The sequence below is a fragment of the Theobroma umbraticum genome, unplaced genomic scaffold (assembly GCF_002168275.2).
Source record: "Theobroma umbraticum cultivar Fairchild unplaced genomic scaffold, ASM216827v3 scaffold_4.1, whole genome shotgun sequence".
Lineage (NCBI taxonomy): Eukaryota > Viridiplantae > Streptophyta > Magnoliopsida > Malvales > Malvaceae > Theobroma > Theobroma umbraticum.
Window position 1 is genome coordinate 8,081,930 of NW_018397258.1, and position 20,526 is coordinate 8,102,455.

The 20,526-nt window shown below is 35.7% G+C and overlaps 3 protein-coding genes across 5 annotated transcripts; all 3 read right to left on the minus strand.

Moving 5' to 3' along the window:
- Positions 1 to 6: 6 nt before the first annotated feature.
- LOC110414475 (patellin-4-like) lies at positions 7 to 1,514 on the minus strand. 2 transcript variants are annotated; one of them, XM_021425685.2, is made up of 3 exons: positions 1,252 to 1,514; positions 288 to 1,161; positions 7 to 176 (listed from the first exon to the last, which is right to left on the minus strand). In XM_021425685.2, exons 2-3 carry the CDS (start codon positions 1,116 to 1,118, stop codon positions 48 to 50), a joined length of 960 nt encoding a protein of 319 aa, XP_021281360.1. In that variant the 5' UTR covers positions 1,119 to 1,161; positions 1,252 to 1,514; the 3' UTR covers positions 7 to 47. The 2 variants fall into 2 exon arrangements, with proteins under 2 accessions (XP_021281360.1, XP_021281359.1); XM_021425684.2 differs by having other exon boundaries at positions 288 to 1,514.
- A 149-nt stretch (positions 1,515 to 1,663) lies between these two features.
- On the minus strand, positions 1,664 to 15,286 carry TTN8 (Structural maintenance of chromosomes (SMC) family protein). The gene is made up of 18 exons (XM_089783006.1): positions 14,574 to 15,286; positions 14,224 to 14,460; positions 13,905 to 14,138; positions 12,019 to 12,257; positions 10,402 to 10,668; positions 9,971 to 10,241; positions 8,970 to 9,096; positions 7,526 to 7,633; positions 7,332 to 7,439; positions 7,128 to 7,267; positions 5,929 to 6,018; positions 5,646 to 5,854; positions 4,566 to 4,735; positions 3,769 to 3,878; positions 3,289 to 3,665; positions 2,664 to 2,915; positions 2,025 to 2,252; positions 1,664 to 1,923 (listed from the first exon to the last, which is right to left on the minus strand). Exons 1-18 carry the CDS (start codon positions 15,009 to 15,011, stop codon positions 1,875 to 1,877), a joined length of 3,654 nt encoding a protein of 1,217 aa, XP_089639132.1. The 5' UTR covers positions 15,012 to 15,286; the 3' UTR covers positions 1,664 to 1,874.
- Positions 15,287 to 15,429: 143 nt separating this feature from the next.
- On the minus strand, positions 15,430 to 18,475 carry LOC110414474 (ENTH/VHS/GAT family protein). 2 transcript variants are annotated; one of them, XM_021425683.1, is made up of 4 exons: positions 18,316 to 18,475; positions 17,573 to 18,104; positions 16,396 to 16,668; positions 15,430 to 15,970 (listed from the first exon to the last, which is right to left on the minus strand). In XM_021425683.1, exons 2-4 carry the CDS (start codon positions 18,056 to 18,058, stop codon positions 15,623 to 15,625), a joined length of 1,107 nt encoding a protein of 368 aa, XP_021281358.1. In that variant the 5' UTR covers positions 18,059 to 18,104; positions 18,316 to 18,475; the 3' UTR covers positions 15,430 to 15,622. The 2 variants fall into 2 exon arrangements, with proteins under 2 accessions (XP_021281358.1, XP_021281357.1); XM_021425682.1 differs by having other exon boundaries at positions 16,396 to 16,671.
- Positions 18,476 to 20,526: the final 2,051 nt, after the last annotated feature.

Below are 20,526 nucleotides of genomic sequence, written 5' to 3' on the forward strand. Positions count from 1 at the left end.
ATGATATAATGAAAAAAAACCACTAACTTCAGTTAAAAAAGCATTTCTTACTTGAGAAGAGTCTCTGAGACTCTCCCTGGTCTCGCAAAAACAATCTTGCTATTCCTTCTTTGAGTTTTCAGCCGAGAAGAAAGAACATGGGATACATAGTACCACAAGGGGACATTTATGATTATCTGCAATTTTCAATTGAAATTAATATATATATATATATATATATATATAGTAGCAATAAGCAATCAGTTAATCCAAATAGCACGATCCAGCTGGCTACATTTTGGTCTTACACTTCGATGGATGAGCTCGGGATAATGGTCTTGAAGCAATATCCGAGCTTTTCGGGTAAGCGAACGCAGTTCCTTTGTGGCAGGCCCCGGTGAGTTCTTCAAGTCTATGATCTGAACTATAGAGTCAGCTCCACCGGGTTCAAATTTGAGTTCCTTGATACCCTTCTCCATGTATTGAACCCTCCATCTTAAAAACTTTTCGCAATCCTCTTCTGAGCCGAGTATTTTGTCGTGTATTTGCGTGTTCCTCAAAGCACCGTATATGTTGTAATACAGAGGGTGACCTTCCCTGTCTTTGCTATTTAGGTAAGCCACCTTTTCAAAATCAGGACCAAAGTTTTCTTGGAGGATTTCATCAGCCTTGAATTCCTGGCGCCATTTCAACGTCTTTCGAAGCATCTCAAAGGCCTCATGAACCTTGTAATCTTTTGCTTTCAAGAATTTCAGGAGCACAACATCGGTTCCTACATGGCGTTTGCTTGGCATCACAGGTACACCCCAAAGTGTAATCTCTTTCAGTTGTTCTATTGCCTCTGCGCTTTCTCTTGGGCTAATAGCATCGTGTTTAGGTTTCTCCAGGAGAAAATTCCCAAGAATGGCGTCTTCGATTCTGCACCTCAATTCTACCAAGGCCTTCTCCTTTCTGCGCTTCATTTCCATTACTGCAGCTAATTTCTTTTCATCTTCTTCGCCTGAAGGAGGTTCAAACTTTTCCTCATTGGTGGCTAATTGTCCATTGACTTTCTCATTAGTCTCTAATTGAGCCTCGTTGTCAATTTCATTAGCCATGTTATGATCCTGAATCTTACCACTTTCTTTGCCTTTCTTCATCTTTGCTCTTCTCTTCACCACAGGGAGAGGGGCCAGCTGGGAACTGAACCCCTGAGCGTTAGGGGATTCAATGGAGAGACCCAAAGAGAGGGAGAGGGAAAGAGAAGAGCCAAATAAAGAGAGGTTAACGTACGTAACAGTAATTTTTCTTAGAGAAAAAGCTGGTTTTGAGTAATGACTCAAATCTAAGATGTGTTTTCCAATTCCAACCGTTGGTTGCCTGCCTGCCTTCAAATATAGATATAGTTACAAACAAATTGCTTGTCTTTGCCCAACATAGAGGGGATAACAATTCATAAAAATTAAAAATTAACCGAAATTGAAAAAAAAAAACCAAAAAACACAAAAACAAAAGGTTAGAAACTATGCAAGCAGAGTTCACCCGATTGATAAAAGGTCATCGACCTGGATTAGTACGTCTTGGCTCATTGGGAAGGCAAGAATATTACCCAAAAGGTTTTTTAGGGATTTAAGTCGGGGCAGGCCTCTACTTGCCTCCCTACCTGTGTGTGTGAGCGTGTGAGCGAGAGAACCCAACTCAGAAGTCAGAAGTCAGGACTGCCACAACATTTTTTGTTCAGATACAAAAAGCCTTCAGATTACTTAGCATTTGGCATTCATTATCACATTCCTACGTCCTACAAAACAAACACTAATTGCTACGAAAATTATAGCATATACAAATAATTTCTAGATTGTTGTAACTAAATATATTTACAGAAAGAATAATTAACAAGCTACAACCTGCATTTGCCTTCATGACTCCCGGTATTTGGTCAAGTCAAACGTCAAAGTTCTCGAGCAGCTGTAAAATGAGAAAGGATATTTATGTTGGTATACTTAAACTGGACTTGTTGCCATTTCACTGGCTTTAGGTCAATCACAAGGTGTCTATCAACAACTTACCTCTTCTCTGAATCTCGATAAACCCCAACCAGAGCCTCAGCCTTATCATAAAAGCTATCTTTAAGTGATATCACAATACTTTGGAAACCGCTGCCCCCATCACTGTCCTGACTAGCCCTCGCTCCATCACATGATTTTGAACGGATGAATCCAGCTACCTTGGCAACATTTAGATTATCCAATGCAGCATCCACTTCATCCAATATGAAGAAGGGCGAAGGCTTGTAGCTGAACCACCCATGTTCGTAAGATAACAACATTAGTCCAAATTAAACAAGATCACAAGGGCAACCTCTATGATCCAAGTATAACTAGCCCATTTTCCTGTGTAACTTTATCCATCAGATCATCTTTATCTTTATAACAATGTTTAAAGAATGTCCTCAGTCCTCACAGAAGCAAATGGGAGAAACAACTTGAAGAGGGAAAAACTAAAACAAATCAAATTTAAAAAATAGCCAGCGAGAGAGAGAGAATGGGGGCAAAGTTTAGGACCCTAGTGATAGGAAAATAACAGGTCAAACTGAATGAAAAGATGCATCACAAACATACGAAATGGTACAAAAATATTAAACTGAACACACTGCATCACCTGCAACAGATTGAATCTACATACAATATAGGGGAAAAGAGCTTTACCTGTGGATTGAGAAGAGTAGTGCAAGTGCTGCAACAGTTTTTTCTCCACCAGATAGTTGTTCCATATCACGGAAGCGCTTTGTTGGCGGCATAGCTGTGTACTTGATGCCATGTAGAAAAGGATCATCCTCATTTTCTAAGTTCAAATATGCTGTCCCACCCAATGGATGTGTACCACTTTTAGTTAGCTGCTTGTAAATCCTATCGATATTACTAGAAATATGGTTGAAAGCTTCCATGAACAACTCATATCTGCATAATCATTAAAAAAAGAGTCAAGCAACAAAGTATCAAAGAGTATAAGCAGACAACTTTTGGTAATTCCCACCCCCTCAAAATAAAAAAATAAAAAGGAACCTTTCCTTAACCGATGCATTTAAATGATTATGCAGACCAAACAGCTTTGCAAAACAATTAATAGATCCAACCGTTACTGATAATTGATACAGCTCCCATAACTATCTAAACAGTTGCAATCAAGAAACCAGCATCATATACTTATTTCTACCTAGAAATTCAGTCTGCTAGGTTTAATCATTTCAAACACCTTTTGTCTTTATTTTTTTAATCTCTCTTGGTTACTATGTTAGCTCAGGGTTGCTGCAACATAACAATAGTTTAGTACCTCCTCTGCTTAACTGAATTGTATTCATCTGCTATTCGCTTCTCCTCTTTTCTGGCTGCTTCAAACTCTTCAGTTACATCTCTTTCCTTCTCTTGAAGAGTCTTGTATTGATCGAGAGCCTTTAAATTGGGAGCAGTTCTTTCAATTTCCGACACTAGCGCATCAATTTTTTGTTTGAATTCTGCCTCAAGTTTCTCTCGATCAGCAGGTCTTCTATCCTGCAGAAGAGATCTATTTAACTGACTAAAATCAAACTCTTTCCCTGTTGAAGATTCAGTTTCCATTGGGTCTGAAATGAGAGGAAGCTCAATACGCTCTAAGTCACACTTTTCTGTAATTTCCTGCTTTCGTTCATCCAGTTGACTAATCTGAGTCTCCTGTAAAATCAGGGAAAAGAGATGTATATGGCAATTTAATTCAACATTCGACATCTTCAAATATTCAAAAATCTGACAGTAAGAAGACAAAAGATCTTCAGACCTTAGAATTTAATTGGCGATTAAGTTTGGATATGCTTGTTGTAGCTGCAGAAGCCTGCTTCTTCCATTCCTGAATTTCCTTCTCACACTCTTCTGACTTTAATTTCCACTCTACCAAAATATAAATAGGGAACAATAAACATCAAATTGTACACATTGAGTGGGAGCAGTGTTGTTTGCAGATATGGAGAGAGAAGCAGCATAACTGAACCAAAAGTAGCTGTGAAAACCCCAGATATTTTCGAAATTTCAAGTGAGAAAAGAACCATTATAAGAATTATTTTCATTGCTATGAGTCAGCAACCATAAACCATGTTGACTGTTACCAATTTCACTCTCTAATTTGAATAACATCTCTGAAATTATATTAGAAATTTGTGGTAAGAAACACTGTAATAAAGCATCAAGTTAGGAAGTCTCAAGAAGTCAAACACCACTCTTAATCATTGTTATTTCGGCTTACGCAAACTCAATTGTTGGGTAGAATAATCTATTCATGTACATCATGCATGTCAATCTACAGCCATTACATGGCTGAAACTAATATTTACTGTATGCATTTACAGTTGCAATGCTACTGTGTAATATAGCTAGAGAAACTAAAGCACTTGAAAACATGACACAGCAAGATCTACAGAAGTAAAATATTAGATCCAACTATAAATTTACTAACATGTAAGGATAAAGTGCAAGATATTGCAACCATACAAGTTGATTCCCTTAGAAGAAACATTGAAAGGATTAATTTACTCAACAAAAAATAGAACTTCACATAGAATGTATGGGACAAAACCATACCCTTCACTTCTTCCTTCCACCGATTGATTTCATCCGAAGCTTTTTCTGTTGCCACCTTTACTTCAGCCTCTTTTTTCTGAACCAGTTTTAAATCATTTTCCAAGGAACTGAGAGAAGATTCCAGCCTTTTAATTCGCGATTCTACATCTCGCTTATGCTCATATTCCAACCTGGATGCCAGAAAGAATACATGTCAGGCAGCTGTTGCTATGCTAATGCAGTATGATTTTGAAATGAAATTACTTAAGGTTTTATGACAATCTACAATTTGGAGATGTAAACATTTTCCTGATGTACTCTTGTTTTGCCATAAACAAGAAAAGGTTGAAAACTTGTAAAGCAGAAAAAGAGCCAAATCTCCGTTCTTATTCTTAATCCCTTCCTCATCAACATCTCAAAGCCAAATCAAGATGCTATCATAACAATCATAGGCAAACCAGACATCTGCATTATTCAGCAGTATGCCCACCGAAAGCAGATGTCATCATCCAATTTAAAGAACTGCCTAGCAAAAATTCTACTAGTTACTAAATGCCAACCTTTTGATTTCTTTCCCCAAAAAGATTTACCTTTCTTTGGGTTTTCACTTCTAGTTAATTCAGCATAATTGGTATTGCAGTTAAATAGAGCTTATTTCCACTTATAATTTTAGGACCCCTTTCACTCTATAAGGCATTACAGGGAGCATTTTCAGGTGATGATACGCTCATTTGAAGGTGGCATAACAAGGTGGTTTTGAACATTTAACCATAGGCAAAAGGATATCTGTGGCAATGGTGTAATGCAACCATTACCCTTTCCTCTTGGCCGAAAATCTATCAGGGCTGAGCACGGCTCCAGCCTGCTATATGACTCTTTACGTCAAATAGGCATGCTAACTCTTCCAGTACCCTTGACGTAATGAAGAATGTATCAGAGGTCCAGAACTCTTAAGAATTAGAATACGCAACAAAGAAGGAGGTGCCAAAAATAAATATATATTGTGGGTCATCAGGGAGGTTTCAATCAGCAAATAAACATATATATTACCGCAGGGGAGAATTATAATGGAGAAATTATATAGAGAGAAAGAAAACATACTGGTACTTCAACTTTGCAAGTTGGTTACTCAAGCTAAGCCTCTCTTCTGCCATATTTTGGGCAGCCTTGAGTTGATTTTCTTCATACTCACGGATGTTTGCCACACCTACAGACTGGCTAAAATTTTTGAAGAGTCGGTCAACTATTTCATTAATCCTCTTCTCCAGCTTCCTGATGTCTGTGCTCCTCTTATCAATCAAATCCTTTAACTGCAAGCAATTAAACCTATAAGAGAAGCAACATAACAAAATAGACTAAAAGTGTAATTGCCATCATACATCACCTTCCGAAACTCAGGAGTTATAAGCCCGATCTCTTTCTTTATATTCTGCTTCTCCTGCTTCAAGTTTTTAAGCTTGTCTTCGATGCTTTTCTGCAACAAAACATTTGTACGTTATGTATCTCATGGAGATCAATGGTGAATAAAAGATGAATAAACACTCACCTAAAGTATCAACACAATCAAGAAAATCATTACAGTATCCATTATGGATCAGATTCAAATGCTTTCAGAAATCTACTTTAAACTATATATATATTACTTTCTCAAAATAGAACAAGAATAAAGATTTACCCAAGTAATCAACAGAATCAACAAACCATGATGACATCCATTATTAGACCTGCCAATTCTGGACAGAACCAACTAACAGGACATGAACGGTGATACAGAGTAAGAGAGTTTTGTTTTGTATAGTCATGTTCGTGTAATACCGTTTATGACATTTAAATATTCATGTATTATGTGAGTTGACACATCTAACCCGTATATGACAACATCCAATATTAGACTTGACAATTTTAGATACAACCCGATAACACGGCAACAATATGCAACGGAGTTAAAACAGGTTTTGATTTTGTATAATCGTGTTCATGTCATAATCTTGTCAACCCGTTATGACACAAAAATATTTGTGTCTTATGCCGGTTGATACACCTAACCCTTACACATCAAATTATTGTATTAACAAGTCACATTAATCAACATATCTAACCCTTTTAAACTCATTTATTGAATTATTAATATTTAAACATAAAGTAACTTAATATTCATGTTTAAATAGGTTAATCATATCTAAATAAGTTAACGATGTCATGTCTATACAAATTCATCACATTGAAACATGTAAACCGTGACATGTTGTGCAATCCATGTAATAAACATGTCCTGTTCGTATCAAGGACTTTTGATATGATTAATTAATCATGTTGTGTTCATGTCAACCCCTTTACCTGTTATATCCTTACCATTACATGACACAATTACAGCTCGCCAACTCATTGCCAGCCCTATCCATTATGGACAAAGAAAAGTTCATCTCTTCCTTTAAACATTAAATAGAGAAGAATGGCAAATAAAAAAAGAAAAAAATGTCAACTACGACCTTTACAAAAGGATTTTTTTCCCTTTTGAAAAAAAAAAAAAGCTTTCTATTAAAAGATAGGAGAGTTGCTCTATATAAAAGTTGGTCAAGCTACCTTCTCAATGTTAGCATACTGAATTTTCTTTTCAAGTCCACTAATTCTCCCAGAAGTTTCAGACTCTTTTAGCTGCATCTCTCTAATTGATCCGAGCTCTTCCAACTCAGATTCAAATTGTTCCTTTTTTCTTTTCAGACCTGTAGAACGCTAACAGTTAATATTATAATAAAAGCGCTTGAAAATATTAAGTATAAAACCAACCTTCAATTTTTTTATCATCCCACTTGTTTGACCTTGCTTCCATTCCACCACTTGTACCACCAGTCATCGTGCCAGACTTTGTGAGTAATATTCCATCAACAGTTACAACTAATGCAAGAACATAAATCTATAGATTAACATCGAATTCTACACATAGGTATCAAGAACTAATAAATGAAAAGGATAATATTCACCTTTAAACCTCTCTCCGGTCCAGCTAAGAACCTTGGCTTCTTCAAGATCATCACAAACTAAAGTATTCCCAACAGCAAAAAGAACTGCCTTCTCCAAAGCAGGATCAAATTTACGAAAGTTAAGTCCACAAAGCGTATGGGCATGGCTGCTTCCTTTCCTTCTTTTTTTTTTTTTTGTCTTTCACCATTCTTAATGGATATAGATTTTCTTATATATGAGAAATAAGACTAAGGCAGCATCCAATTGAGAAAGAGGAACAAACAAATACCAGAATCCTCTCATTACATGTCTCTACACAAGAATACACAAACAGAAAATCAAACAGTTTCTCAGAATATGTGCTTACCACTATGTTCTTTCTAGAGCATATCAAGCTCACGATGGGATATGAACAGCTTTCCTCATATTAATTCAACTAAAAGAATACTAATAACTTAAAGCAGCAAGAAAAATGCACTCAAATGAAATGGAATTCCAGCCACCACCATAATTCCAAAAGGTTCAGAGTATCATCAACCATGCTAAATATGAGACCACCTTCTTCCCATCATGCACATAAACTAGATGATAAACATTTTTACTTTTTTAATCCAACTTAAGACTTATAGGCCACCACAGCAGAAGCCCAGATTCACACACTCCAAGATTTTACCCTAACACCTCCCAGGCTCCCACACAGTTCCATGCAACAGAAGACATCTTAATGTCCAGTACATTGACACTAAAAACAAGAACATGCCTTTTTACCACACTAACACGAAGCAAAAATAGGAAACAAACTGAAAAGACAGACGAGATCAACATCAAATCAAATTCTAAGGAAATGGGGAATCAGGGCCTAATATTCCAACACCATAACCAAATCCATTATTGCCCAGTACATTGACACTAACAAAAAGAACATGCCTTTTTTACATACTAGCACAGAAAAATTAAGAAACAGGACTGCAAAGACAGATGATATCAACATCAAATCAAATTCTAAGGAAACATGGAAGCAGGACCTGGTATCAATCTGTTAGTGACTGATTAAAGTGTGCCCCTACCAGTGGCTTGCCAGATACAACAAAATGTTACATAACCACACATGAAGTGCCGAGAGAACCAGTGTGTAAGGGATAAGAATTATTGTTTGATGAAAGGCATAGGCAGTGAATTCAATCATATTATTCCATTTTATTTTGATAAACAAAAAGCATTTACAATCATTAAAATGTGAGACCAACACATGATTCATAAACAAGAAATTATAAGACACCAGCATACAACCTGGTGGATTTGTATGGGCTGCAGGAGGATAAAGCCCAGTAATATGGAGTGTTCTGCAACTCTAATAAAGATAAATGCATATGAAGTTCTTCCGTTAATTGTGAAGCAGGATGGCATGTATGAGATGTTTCTCCTATAACTAGAGAAAAAGTACTATAAGCTTTGGTAAAGGATATTGAATCACATCAAAGATAAGCTTCGCTGTGCCGCCTAACGTGCGCAACCTTTCAATAACGGGCTTAACACGCACTGACTGAAGAGGAATGAAAGTCTGAGGAGGAAGCCTTTGCTCTTTCAAATACTGTAATAACCAACCAGGATCAAAACCCATACCACCACTTTGCATAAACATAATTGTTAACCAACTACAATCAAATTAGAATTTGAAGGGGAAAAAAATGGAACAGATCCATACAAGAACAATATTAAATATTGAAAGAAAAAATCTTGCAATTGCAAACACACTATTACATGACTATAATAAAAACCAGCAATTCTACTGTTTCTATTTCCTCTGCCTTGTTATTATCATACAAAATATACAATGTACAAAAGTATAACAATAAAGGAGCCAATTCTACAAATGCATGAATCATCAATGTGCAAAAGCAATTAAAAATTTCAATTATCCTGGATTTTTTTTTCATTTTTCTTATCATTTCTACTCCTTGAAAAATGGGTACAAGGAGGAAGTGGCAAAATAAATCAAGACCATGCTCAGACACATAAAACTACCAACAACATGGATACAGCATTAAAGCCAATACATCCGACAGTAAACAAGGACTCAAGATGATGAATAACAACAGTAATGATGAAATAAACATTCTTTTATGTGGGAGTCATTCCTCTACAAAGATGGTGCTTCTTTCAATTTTTAATCAGATGCCTAGGGGGAGATTTTCCCATTTCCTACTATTGCAACATATATTTTTCATTGTCAAAAGATTGAGGGAAAAATGAAGGCATCATCCCGTTTTACCAAAACAAAGAAATAGAAGTCAGTCAGGTGATTGACTATCTGCACATATAAGCACTTACATTTATTATTGCTCAGCCATCTTCAAACAGTTTTTAATAAAGAGGTAAATACTTAAATGCAAGTATTAAAAGTTATTAATAGCAAAATCTAACAAATGACAAGATTACTTGGAGAATACAGCAAAGTAGCAGACCTTAATACATTCCTTTCCAGTATTTTCATCCTCTACTACAACTGCATCCATAAATCTACCCATTGCAACAGTGATAGCTAGGTTGTACTTCTTCTGAGTTGGCCTACAAAGATCAGTCATGCGACCATGTACGCCTTGAAACAGGCGTTTCAGAGTCTCAACAGCTTGAGACAACCTAGCATCCCTTTCATTTTCATAGCGATCAGCCTTCAGTTCACGTAACTGATTCTCTATTTCACCAATTTTAGACTTGAGATTCTCATGTTTGGATCTACGTGCCAAAATTCAATGTGGGAGGAAAACACATCTTAGATAAGCACAGGACATCTTCAAGATTGCAAGTACAGAAAATAAACAAGAACTTAGAACTACACAAAACACGTAGGAATGAGAGCAATGCAGCCAAAAACTAAATCATCAACTTGAATAACCTGGCATTCTGGTGTCTATCTTGCATTTCTCGCAGCTCCTTTTTCAGATCTGCAAGCTCATCCTTCTGTTTAGCAGAGGTATCAAGAATCTTCTTCAGTCTAGCTCGCATTTGGTCCTCCTGTGCTTCCAGTTCATGCTCCCTATTACTCAACTGTTGAAGATTTTCTTCCAAATTTTTTTGAGCTTCAATATCAGCATGTTGCTGCCTATCCAAAACCTCCTTCTCATCTCTTAATTTTGCAGTTTTCATCCCAGCATCCTCCTTACTGAAATCCCAAAATCCCCAAGATGATGTTAGTAAACAGAAAGTTCTCAGCTTTGAAAAGATTCACATTTTAACTTATGAAGTTTAGTTACATGCACCAACGAATACAAGTAAGATACATGCCCAGAGATATATGCATCACCAACCATTTAATCAGGTCAAATGAAAACAAATTGCAAAGGATGACTACTATGGCACCTTTTACAAACAAATTTGAAAAATTCAAACAAGGTTAACCAATGAATGATGAATCCTAATTAAATGAGTTTGGAGGAAATTTGAAATCATGGAAGAAAGGATAAGATTCAACTCCAACCTGCAGAAAACCAAACAAATTATTACCATGACTAATAACAGCAACTTTAAGCAACACTCTGAAACAGAGAAGAAATTGAGTTTTGATTTTTGATTAGCTAACACAAATGAAATAAGCAATCCCTACTCACAGATTGTATCTATCCAACTGACAAGAATAACGCACAACACAATCAACAACAGACAAAAAAAAAGGTCAGCTAATATCATTGATTCAATTTTCAACTCCAAATTCACCTCAGGCAATCCAAGAGACTGCATATCTGAGAACCATCTGAACTTATATTTTCAAGACTATAAGGAACAAAATGTGTCACCCAAAATGTGCCACAAACAATGCCCACCGGTAGAGAATTTTATTTAGTTGATAATAAAGCTGAGCTAAGAACCATAAAGCCAATATGTCATTATAATGAAAAGAGTAGCTAGCAGATGAACAACCTATAGGAAATGGCAAATGAGGTCAATTCAGTATTGACACTTGGGATTGATTACATCAAATTGATAAACTGCTCTCTCTGCATTAAGCAAAGATGATTTATGTAATATTTAAAGCCAGATTACATGGCTCTTCTTACATATTCGACCAGCTGGTCTTCTCTCCCTTTTTTTGTAATATTTCAGAAAGGAAGAGGGGATTTATCATAAAAGTCAGCATTCTACACACACAGACCCAAAAGAAAAAGAAAAAGAAAAAGAAAAGAAATAAAAAATTAATACCATGTTTCTTGTACATGCTAAAATTGTTTCAGAAACTGTTCAATCCACTTAACTCAGGCTACTGATTCTAATCTTCAAAAAAGAAAGATTACACCAACAAATTTTCTTGAACTAGATGAGGGAAAAGAAGGAAAAGAGAACACTTTTAAGGATTTCTCAGAAGAAGTAGATGGCAAACGAAACTGGAACACTATCATAGAAAATGAACAGGAGCCAAGTTGAATTTGAGAGAAAACAGATATTTCAGCTGCAATACAATCCATGCAAGCAAAGAAACTGAAGAATTTCATCACATAAGGAACAAAAAAGAACTTACATTTGGAAATATTCAGTAAGTTGACTGTCAAGCAAAGGGAGTTTCCCAGTACCATCTCGACTTTTTTCATTCAAGTCTTCCAGTTTTGCAGTCAGATCTTGTATGCCTTTCTGTAATTCTTTTATATCATTGGTATGTTTCCTCCTTTCTTCCTTTTTTCTTTCAAGCTCCTTTCGGCTACTCTTGATTTTTGAATTAATGCGAGACATTTCTTCATTTAATTTCAGAAGCTCAGGTTGCTGCACTCAGGGATAATATAAAAAAAAAAAACAAGCCACAAGCCTCTCTTCAGCTCATTAAATTTACTAATAATATGGACAGATAATTAACGGTTAGACACTAGCAACGCAATAAGTAATGATTACACATGCAGAAGCACAAAGAAGTATACACAACAAATATAGTGCATTTTCAACAAAGATCAAGCCATATAAGCAATTTGTGGCACATGTTCATGTCAAATCTATCAGAAATTTCCATCCCAATGTCAAATATCCACTCTTATATATGAATAACCATGCTAAAAAACTCACTAATGGATTACATATTTCATACAAGGGACTATGTATAAAAAGCATACAAGGAAAGGTCATTTGTGAAGTTAGAACCCAGTACATAATTAGAATATTGAAGGATCCAGAAGGCATAATACACACAATTTCTAGTATATCATGATCACATAAGATAATAAACCATTAACCCAAAATTAAAGACACAACGGATAAAAATGAAAAAACAATTTCCAACATGAGGAGTCCCATTAAGATTGCAATTTGAACCCAACATCAGGAGATTGACACAACCGATAACCAAAAATACCATCATCTTTTGGTATGTGTGGCACACGTCAAATACTTGCCCCAAAATTAAGTCACTTTATCTGAAGGGATAATCATCAGGGAATCAGCTTCCAAAGATAAGTCACAAAGTATTTTGCCCCTAGCATAAATAGCCAAACCAATCTAAAACTATATTTACAATAGACCAATTTATGTCCCATAATTACTGATACCGCCAACAAAAAAAGCTTAACACAGCTTTGAGCACCATAATCAACCCTGATTCTCAAATTCTCAATATAAGCTTACACCAGAAACACCAATAGTTCCAATGCCATGTCATTTTAGTAAGATTACCAAATGACAACTGTTGATCCATTATCTTCCAAGTTGATACATCTTGCTTTACAATAGGGCATAGCAGGGGGTGCCCTTTTAAGCGTTATGATGACAGCTAAGTTTTTTAGCACAGCCTACATTTACTGTCCACCCAGGCAGCGAGGCAAATAAATATGAGAGATGGTTAATGAAAAGGGCTATATTTCACCTCATGAACAGCTCATGCTAAAATCACAGTGCATAATAGCTTGTTGGGTTTTGCTAACCAATGCCCTAAGGACACTCTTTAAGGTAAGTTAAATACTCTTTATAGTAATATTTTGAATTAAATACAGTAGTTAACAGATAATGTGATAAACTACAACGCATTAGGAGAAGATATAACCTAATTTAGTAACCCTAAAAAGTGCCCTTAAAACACCCATTAGCAAAACCCTAGCTTGTAAGCTTAGTCTAGAAACAATCTCCCAAAAACTGAGATCAATATATCATTAACAGAAAGAAGTCCTACCTACACATAAAAAGAAGCAACCTAGTCACCACAGAATTTGTGGACTAGGAAATAGCCTAGTGGCAGCGACATCTTACCTCAAAAAGGAGGTCTTTAGTTCAAATCCCTCCTTCCCCAACTTAGCCATCAAAAGAAATAGTCGCCAAAGACTTAACCAAAACTAATTGACCAACATGCATTCCAACCCAGATCAAAAATTTAAGTCCAACAGTAACAGTCCGCACTGACTCAAAAGAAAAAGACTTGGAAGAACTCACACTTTTATCGAGTCTAATGCTTCTCTCAGAGATCTTCTTTTCACAATGGGCAATCTCTTTAAGGTACTTGGCCTGCTCCTTCTTCTTTTTGGCTGCTTCAGTTTCAAAATGTTCTAGCTCACGCATCACATCTTCACGGTTCCTCTTTTCAGAGTTGAGTTCCTCAGTAATCCTGTCAATATCCTTCTCTATGTTAAGCAATTGCCACAAGTAGTGTTCTTTCTTCAAAGATTTCTGCAAGGAAATGTTGGCAAGCGATCTTAATGTCCAAACAAGAAAAAAACAAGTAAATTATTCAAAGCAAAAATGTTAATTATACCAGCTCATCTTGCAAGCGAAAGTGTTTCTCAGCTTCTTCCTTCTGTTCTTTCTTTTGCTTTCTCTCCATCACTATTGTCCTCTTTCTCTGATAAATAAGCGCTGATTTTTCCTCAGCTCTAGCTTTTTGCTCTTCCAGATCCTCATAATCTCTCTTGAGTTCTTCAGAACCCGAAATCTGCTCGAGCAGCCCAGTAAGTTCTTTGGGGTTTTTTGAAGCAATGGACTCCACGTCACCCTAAGACCACAAATTATTCACAAAATTACATTATTATATCTTACAAGTTAGCGTCAACTTCCGACAAAAATCCTATTTGAAGTTATAAAAATAAAATAAAAAAACAAAATTACCTGAAATACAAGAAAATTTCGGGCCTTAACGAGAATACCAAGGGATCTTAACTTCCCATTGTAGTCATCCCAGTTGACAACGCTGCCGTCGATACGGTACTCGCTAATGCCGGCAGGGGTGATGGTACGGGTGAAACAGAGCTCGGAGCCACCAGCAAGTTGGTAAACTAATCGCACAAATGCGCGTCGGCCACGCTGTTCTTTTTCGCGGTCGTCGTAAGCGTAAATTAGGTCTTTGAGTTGGGCACCACGGAGCTGTCCCGTTCGGACTCCAAGAACGAAGCTGATTGCATCCATGAGATTAGACTTGCCGGCCCCATTCGGTCCAATAATGGCGGTGAAGTCGGAGAAGGGACCGATAGATTGGAGGCCCTTGTAGGACTTGAAGTTCTCAAGCTCTAACCGGAGGATTTTGCCTGGAGAAGTGAGGGACGGCATGGTCCTTGGATTTTTGGAGATGAAGCGTTAGGGTTTGGGGGGTCTGGGTGAAACAAGGGTTTGTACGGGAGGTGGAGGTGAGAAGAGGATTTTCCAGCGGAAATTGAAGGCTTAGGGATTGAGCGGAGGGGTCAAGAATTGGCGGGAGGGGAGAATTTGGGAGATTATATTATGGAAGTGGAGTTTGAGTTTCCATTTTCGAAGCGGAGAGTGGTAGAGTTGCAAGAAACGTTTCTTCCGGTGGGTGGGCTTGCTTCTCACTGGGGGATTTGCATCCCATTTTTACCCTTACGAAGTTTTTATCGTTGGCCTGCGGGCTGCGGGCCTCCGGGCCAAGCCTTTTAGACTTGAGGATTTTCTGCATGATCAATCAAATGATTTTAGACTCAAATTAAGAGTCCGTTTGCATTAAGAGAGACAGGAGGTTTTGAATTTTGATAGAGAGATTAAATTCACGTCATACACTCCTAGTCCTATAATTACATAACGCTATCAACTAATATTCAGCCAATCGGCTTGAGAATCTTACTCACTCGTAATTGCAATAACCCAACCATAAAGTTCTACCAACACAAGATGACCAAGGGAAAATTACACCTAGCAAGCCCCTCTCACTTCTCGTTCAATGTTTTCTTATCACCGCTGCATTCAGTACTACTACTATCTACTTTGGGGAATGCACCCATCCTGGTTTCGTCATGGGTCCAGGAGGAACCACCTATCACAGGTTTGTTATGGGTCTCAACTGGAGCAGAGACATTAGCCTCAGTGGTGCCAGTGTTTCCAGGCTTCGAACCAGCTTCCAGTTCCTCGAATTTGGAGATGACCTGTTGAAGCTCATCATTTAGATTCAGTGCCTCAAACAGAGTTCCTTCATCATCAGTAGTGCTCTCTATGATCATCTCAATGACTGGCTGTGACTGCTTGCACTTCTCCAACATGCTCTCTGTCAGCTCGTCCTGCAATCACACAAGAACTTTTCTGAGTTCTTCAGTTTTCCATGTCCACTTTTTCCTTCGATTTATCATTCCAATTTTAAAGGGGGTTGTCACATTCTGGGAGAATGCATTTAATCCATTCCTACTAACCTGGATGATATCATGCCAATATCACATTGGAAGAACAAAAAGCTTCATGATGCCATTAACAAATAGCATTTGAAAAATATAATAATAACTAATGTGCAGTAGCATTTCAGTTTCCTGGCATGCCAAAGAGATCAAAGAGCAGGTAAAATATGGGAAAAAAAAAATCTCCAGTGGGAGTTACAATATTATGCTATCGTCCCATATAATATCAGGAATAATGTTGAGTAGCAGCACGGTCTACAAACTACAAAGCACACAGTTAAATCCTGCTTTCCTGCTAGAAGCAGAAGAATTACCTTTGTTGGCTTTGGCTGTGTGTCTGTATTCAACATGCTAGTGAGCACCTCAAGACTGTTCCGAGTTACTTCAAAAAGTTCCTTCTTTTGTTCCACTGATAGACTCCCATTATTATAGGCAAAAGTACTATGATCACTAACATGCAATCCTGCGTTATTGACAGGATAATTTTCAGGGGGAGGCAATGGCTCCTCCATGTAAGACTCCAAGGTATAGTGCAAGGGTGAGTTCCCGTCATCCACTGGCAGGTGTGAACTTCTTCCCTTCAAGCTCTGCTTTATGTCAAAATAAGAGAAAAAGTAAGCAAAAAGCTGAATGCATGATAGACTGCATGCAATTGGTGTAGGTAAGAAAAGTATGACAGCATCCAGAAGGGAACAAATTGGCAATTGATAGACTATATGGTTATTTAACAAAAATTAAATATCAGAAAAAAAAAAGGAAACAAAACCACATTTTGTAGGGTCACATTATTGTCACAAATTCTCCAATAAATACATATTTTTATTGTTAAAATGGATTGTGAAGGATCAAAACATTGGATATAAGAGTAAGGGGAAGATAATGAATGATAACAGAGTCAAAGGTGACTTAGAAGCTTCAATAGTTGGCTTGAGCAAATCAAACCTGCAAGTTGGCATTTTCAACGTTTTAATTCCAGCATATTTTGAGAACACTGAGTGAACCCCTGGCTGAACTTAGAACAAAGGAGAAAAACCTTGTAGCCACAGGTACTCATTCTCCTAATTATTTTAATTCTATGACATGACAATTGAAATGGGAGGGGTATTAGTGACAGGAAAAGGAGGGGAAGAACAAAAGGTGTGTTATGTGTATATAATTTATCATAGCAAAGTGGTATTAGTGCTAGCCAAAGTCTTGCCGCCTAAAAACTTGTCTGCATTTTAACACCAGAGCACAATAATGGAAAGGTGTATACAGGACTTGAAATAACAAGAGCTATACTAAATTTCGTCATACTAAACATTTCATCCAGAGAATTTCTTCAGCCATAATTAAAGTTTAGCAGATTGACAGATTTTATTTATATGAAGCAATAATGAAACTATAAATGCCATTGCCCGGTGATTGTCATCAAAGTACTAATAAAACTATGTAGAGCTGAACCACAACATCAGCACATGAAAGAACATGAATCAAGGTGGAAATATTTACCATATAAGTTTGGTGAAACACAGGCAGATAAGCAAGATCCTCAGACTGCCCCCAGGCACGAATCAACTGCAAAGCCCTTTCTCTATTCCCATGATCCGTATGTGGATTCTCAATCATCTTAACCATCTCTTCCAACAGTTTCTCCGAAGCCACCTCGGAAGCTACCTTCTCACAATTCATTGTACAAGCTTCCAACAAATCAAGACTCAACCTTTGGCTGACAACATTTTTTCCAGATATCTTCTTTTTTATGGCCCTAACAATTTCGGTCCCATTAAACTCTTCACTATTGATCATAGCACATACCCTCATGTTCATTCCCCAGTTGGGTTCTTCTAAGGTCTCTAATGTAGCCTCATCGACCATTTTTGATTCGGGTGTGGGGCCTTGTAGAATTTCCTTCATTCTACCACTAAACATTCTACCCATTTGAGCTCCACCCGTTTTCAATCTCTCGCCCCATTGAGCCAGTTTCATTTTATCCATAGCCTCCTTGTTTTCTTTACTGATGAAATCAAATCTCCAATTCAAGCTAAATGGGAAAAAAAAAAAAGAAAAAACCTCAGTGCAAGAAATTCAATCCCTTAAGATTTACCCAAATAAAGCATGAGCGTTTGCTAGCAAAGCCAAGAGCAAAAATATAGTAGCAAAAAGTGGGTAAATAGAGATCATAGCACAAACAAAAACAATAAGCAGAAAAATCATAAGAAAATAAATGAAACAAAGCAAACAAGTTAACGAACCTGAGCTGAGCTATGGTAAAAGAGAGACAAATCGAGGCTCTGGGTTTGAATACGAATTGGTCCCTTTTTCTTTGACAGTTCGTTGGAGGAGCGACAGTAGAGAGGGAGAGAGAGAGTTATAGATGACAGATGAGGATGAGGAGAATGGTCCAAGCCTGAGATACGCGTGGCTGGTTTAGCAACCCCGTGGCTCGTGGACCCGAGGGATGGGTCCCATTCAAATGCGTCGTACTCGTACCCGGGCGCGTGTGTTTTCCGTTTTGGGTTAACGTGCTACTACGAAAACTATCTAGTGCTTCAAAAAATACATGTTAGTCGAAATCTAATAGGGATGATAAAGGATTTTTAAGTGAATATTTCCAAGTATAGGCTATGAGTGTTTACGTTTGGATTTGGGATGGGCTTTGGATAGCAAGTTTAGTACACATTTCAACTTCGGGTAGGAATGAGTATCACTATTGAATATCTAATATTCAAATCTAATTATGGATGTTTATTTATTAGATAAAAATATTCGGATTTTTTAAAATTTTAATTAAAATTCTTGTAAATTTATTAGTTTTTATAATACACAATGAAACTCAAAAATACAAACATCATTAATAGAAATATAAAAAAAATTAAAATACATTTTCTCTTCTTTTTTCTTTTTTTCCTCAAACAACACGGTCAACTAATGTGCTCTCATTTGTCAACTAACCATCCCATGGCATGTGCTTTCCAAGGGTATTTTAGTCTAAATAAAGAATTCATGTACAATGAATTACGTCTCTAGCCAAAGGTTAAAAATTATTATTATATAAAAAGATAATTTTACTTTTTATTAATTTTAAAACTTTTATTATATAAATTTTTTTAAAAAAAATCGAACAGGGAAGAAGAGCACTAACCATTTATACATACATGATTTCTTTGTTTGAATATTGTCAACCAAGGATGTTTTAGTCAACATGTTAGTCAAATCAAGAAATCTCTTCCAACAATTTGTACATTATTTTTTTGTTTTGAATTTCAAATTGATTATACTCTATATATGTAAATCTATCTTTAATATTATAGGATTTTGTATAAGACATTTTAAATTAAATATATAAAATTGACTTTATGTAACATCTATTTTGTAATAAGTGAAAAATACTATACTTTGGGTAATTTAAAAATATATTTTATTTTGAATTTCATGTTTTTTGTGGTTAAGCAAAATAATGAACTATTAATGAAAAATCATGAACCCCATCCATTCCCTTAGTTCATTTTTTAAAATTAATGCGATATTATTTAATAATTATGATTATAAATGTGAAAAAGATTACAATAATTATTGTAATTGTGATGGTTACACTTGTGTTGATTCTAATAATAAGAATACTTTTAACCCACTAGTAATGGATAAAGACTTTTACCATATTAAAAGTGGATAGATGCTTTTAAATTATTAAAAATAAATAAATAATTTTAACCATAAAGAGTGAATGAATACTTTTAAATATAAGAAGTAGATAAATAGTAAAAATATATAAAAAAAAGATAAAAATAGTTTAAATAAAAGAAATATAGAAAATGCCTATCAACAATATGACATGAAAAACCATTGATCACATATTTGTTGTATGCTAAACTTTATAAAACATTATCGAAAACTTAAAAAAGGAAATATATATATATATATATACATATATCAAAACAATTTTTGTTTAAGATGATTTTAATTATAGCCAAGTTGATATAACGCATCAAAATGTTGTTGATTTTTTAATCCATCTTAAAAGAGGAATTGATCATTTGATTGATAACAAAAATATCCAAAAATGAAATTTTTTAATAATTTGTTGCTATGTTTTAGTATAACTTTAGCATAAAGATGTTTTATATGTTCGCATTATAATTACTGATATGTTTTTACTATGTGTTTTAATAATAAATTTTATATTTAATATTTTTTTATATTAACTTATAAGTCTTTTTATTGTGTATATATTATTTTATTAAAAAAATATAGATATTCATCTTGTAACAGACATTATATACTATATTTAAAGATAAAAAATATTTTACCCAAGTAAAAAATATGATATTAAAAAAATATTTAAGAGATGGTATTATATTAAAATTAATAATAAAAAAATATAAGTATATTAAACTTGTATTTAATAAATAAAGATAATTTTAAAAATTGACATTACATTCTCAATAAAGTACTTGTAAACAAAA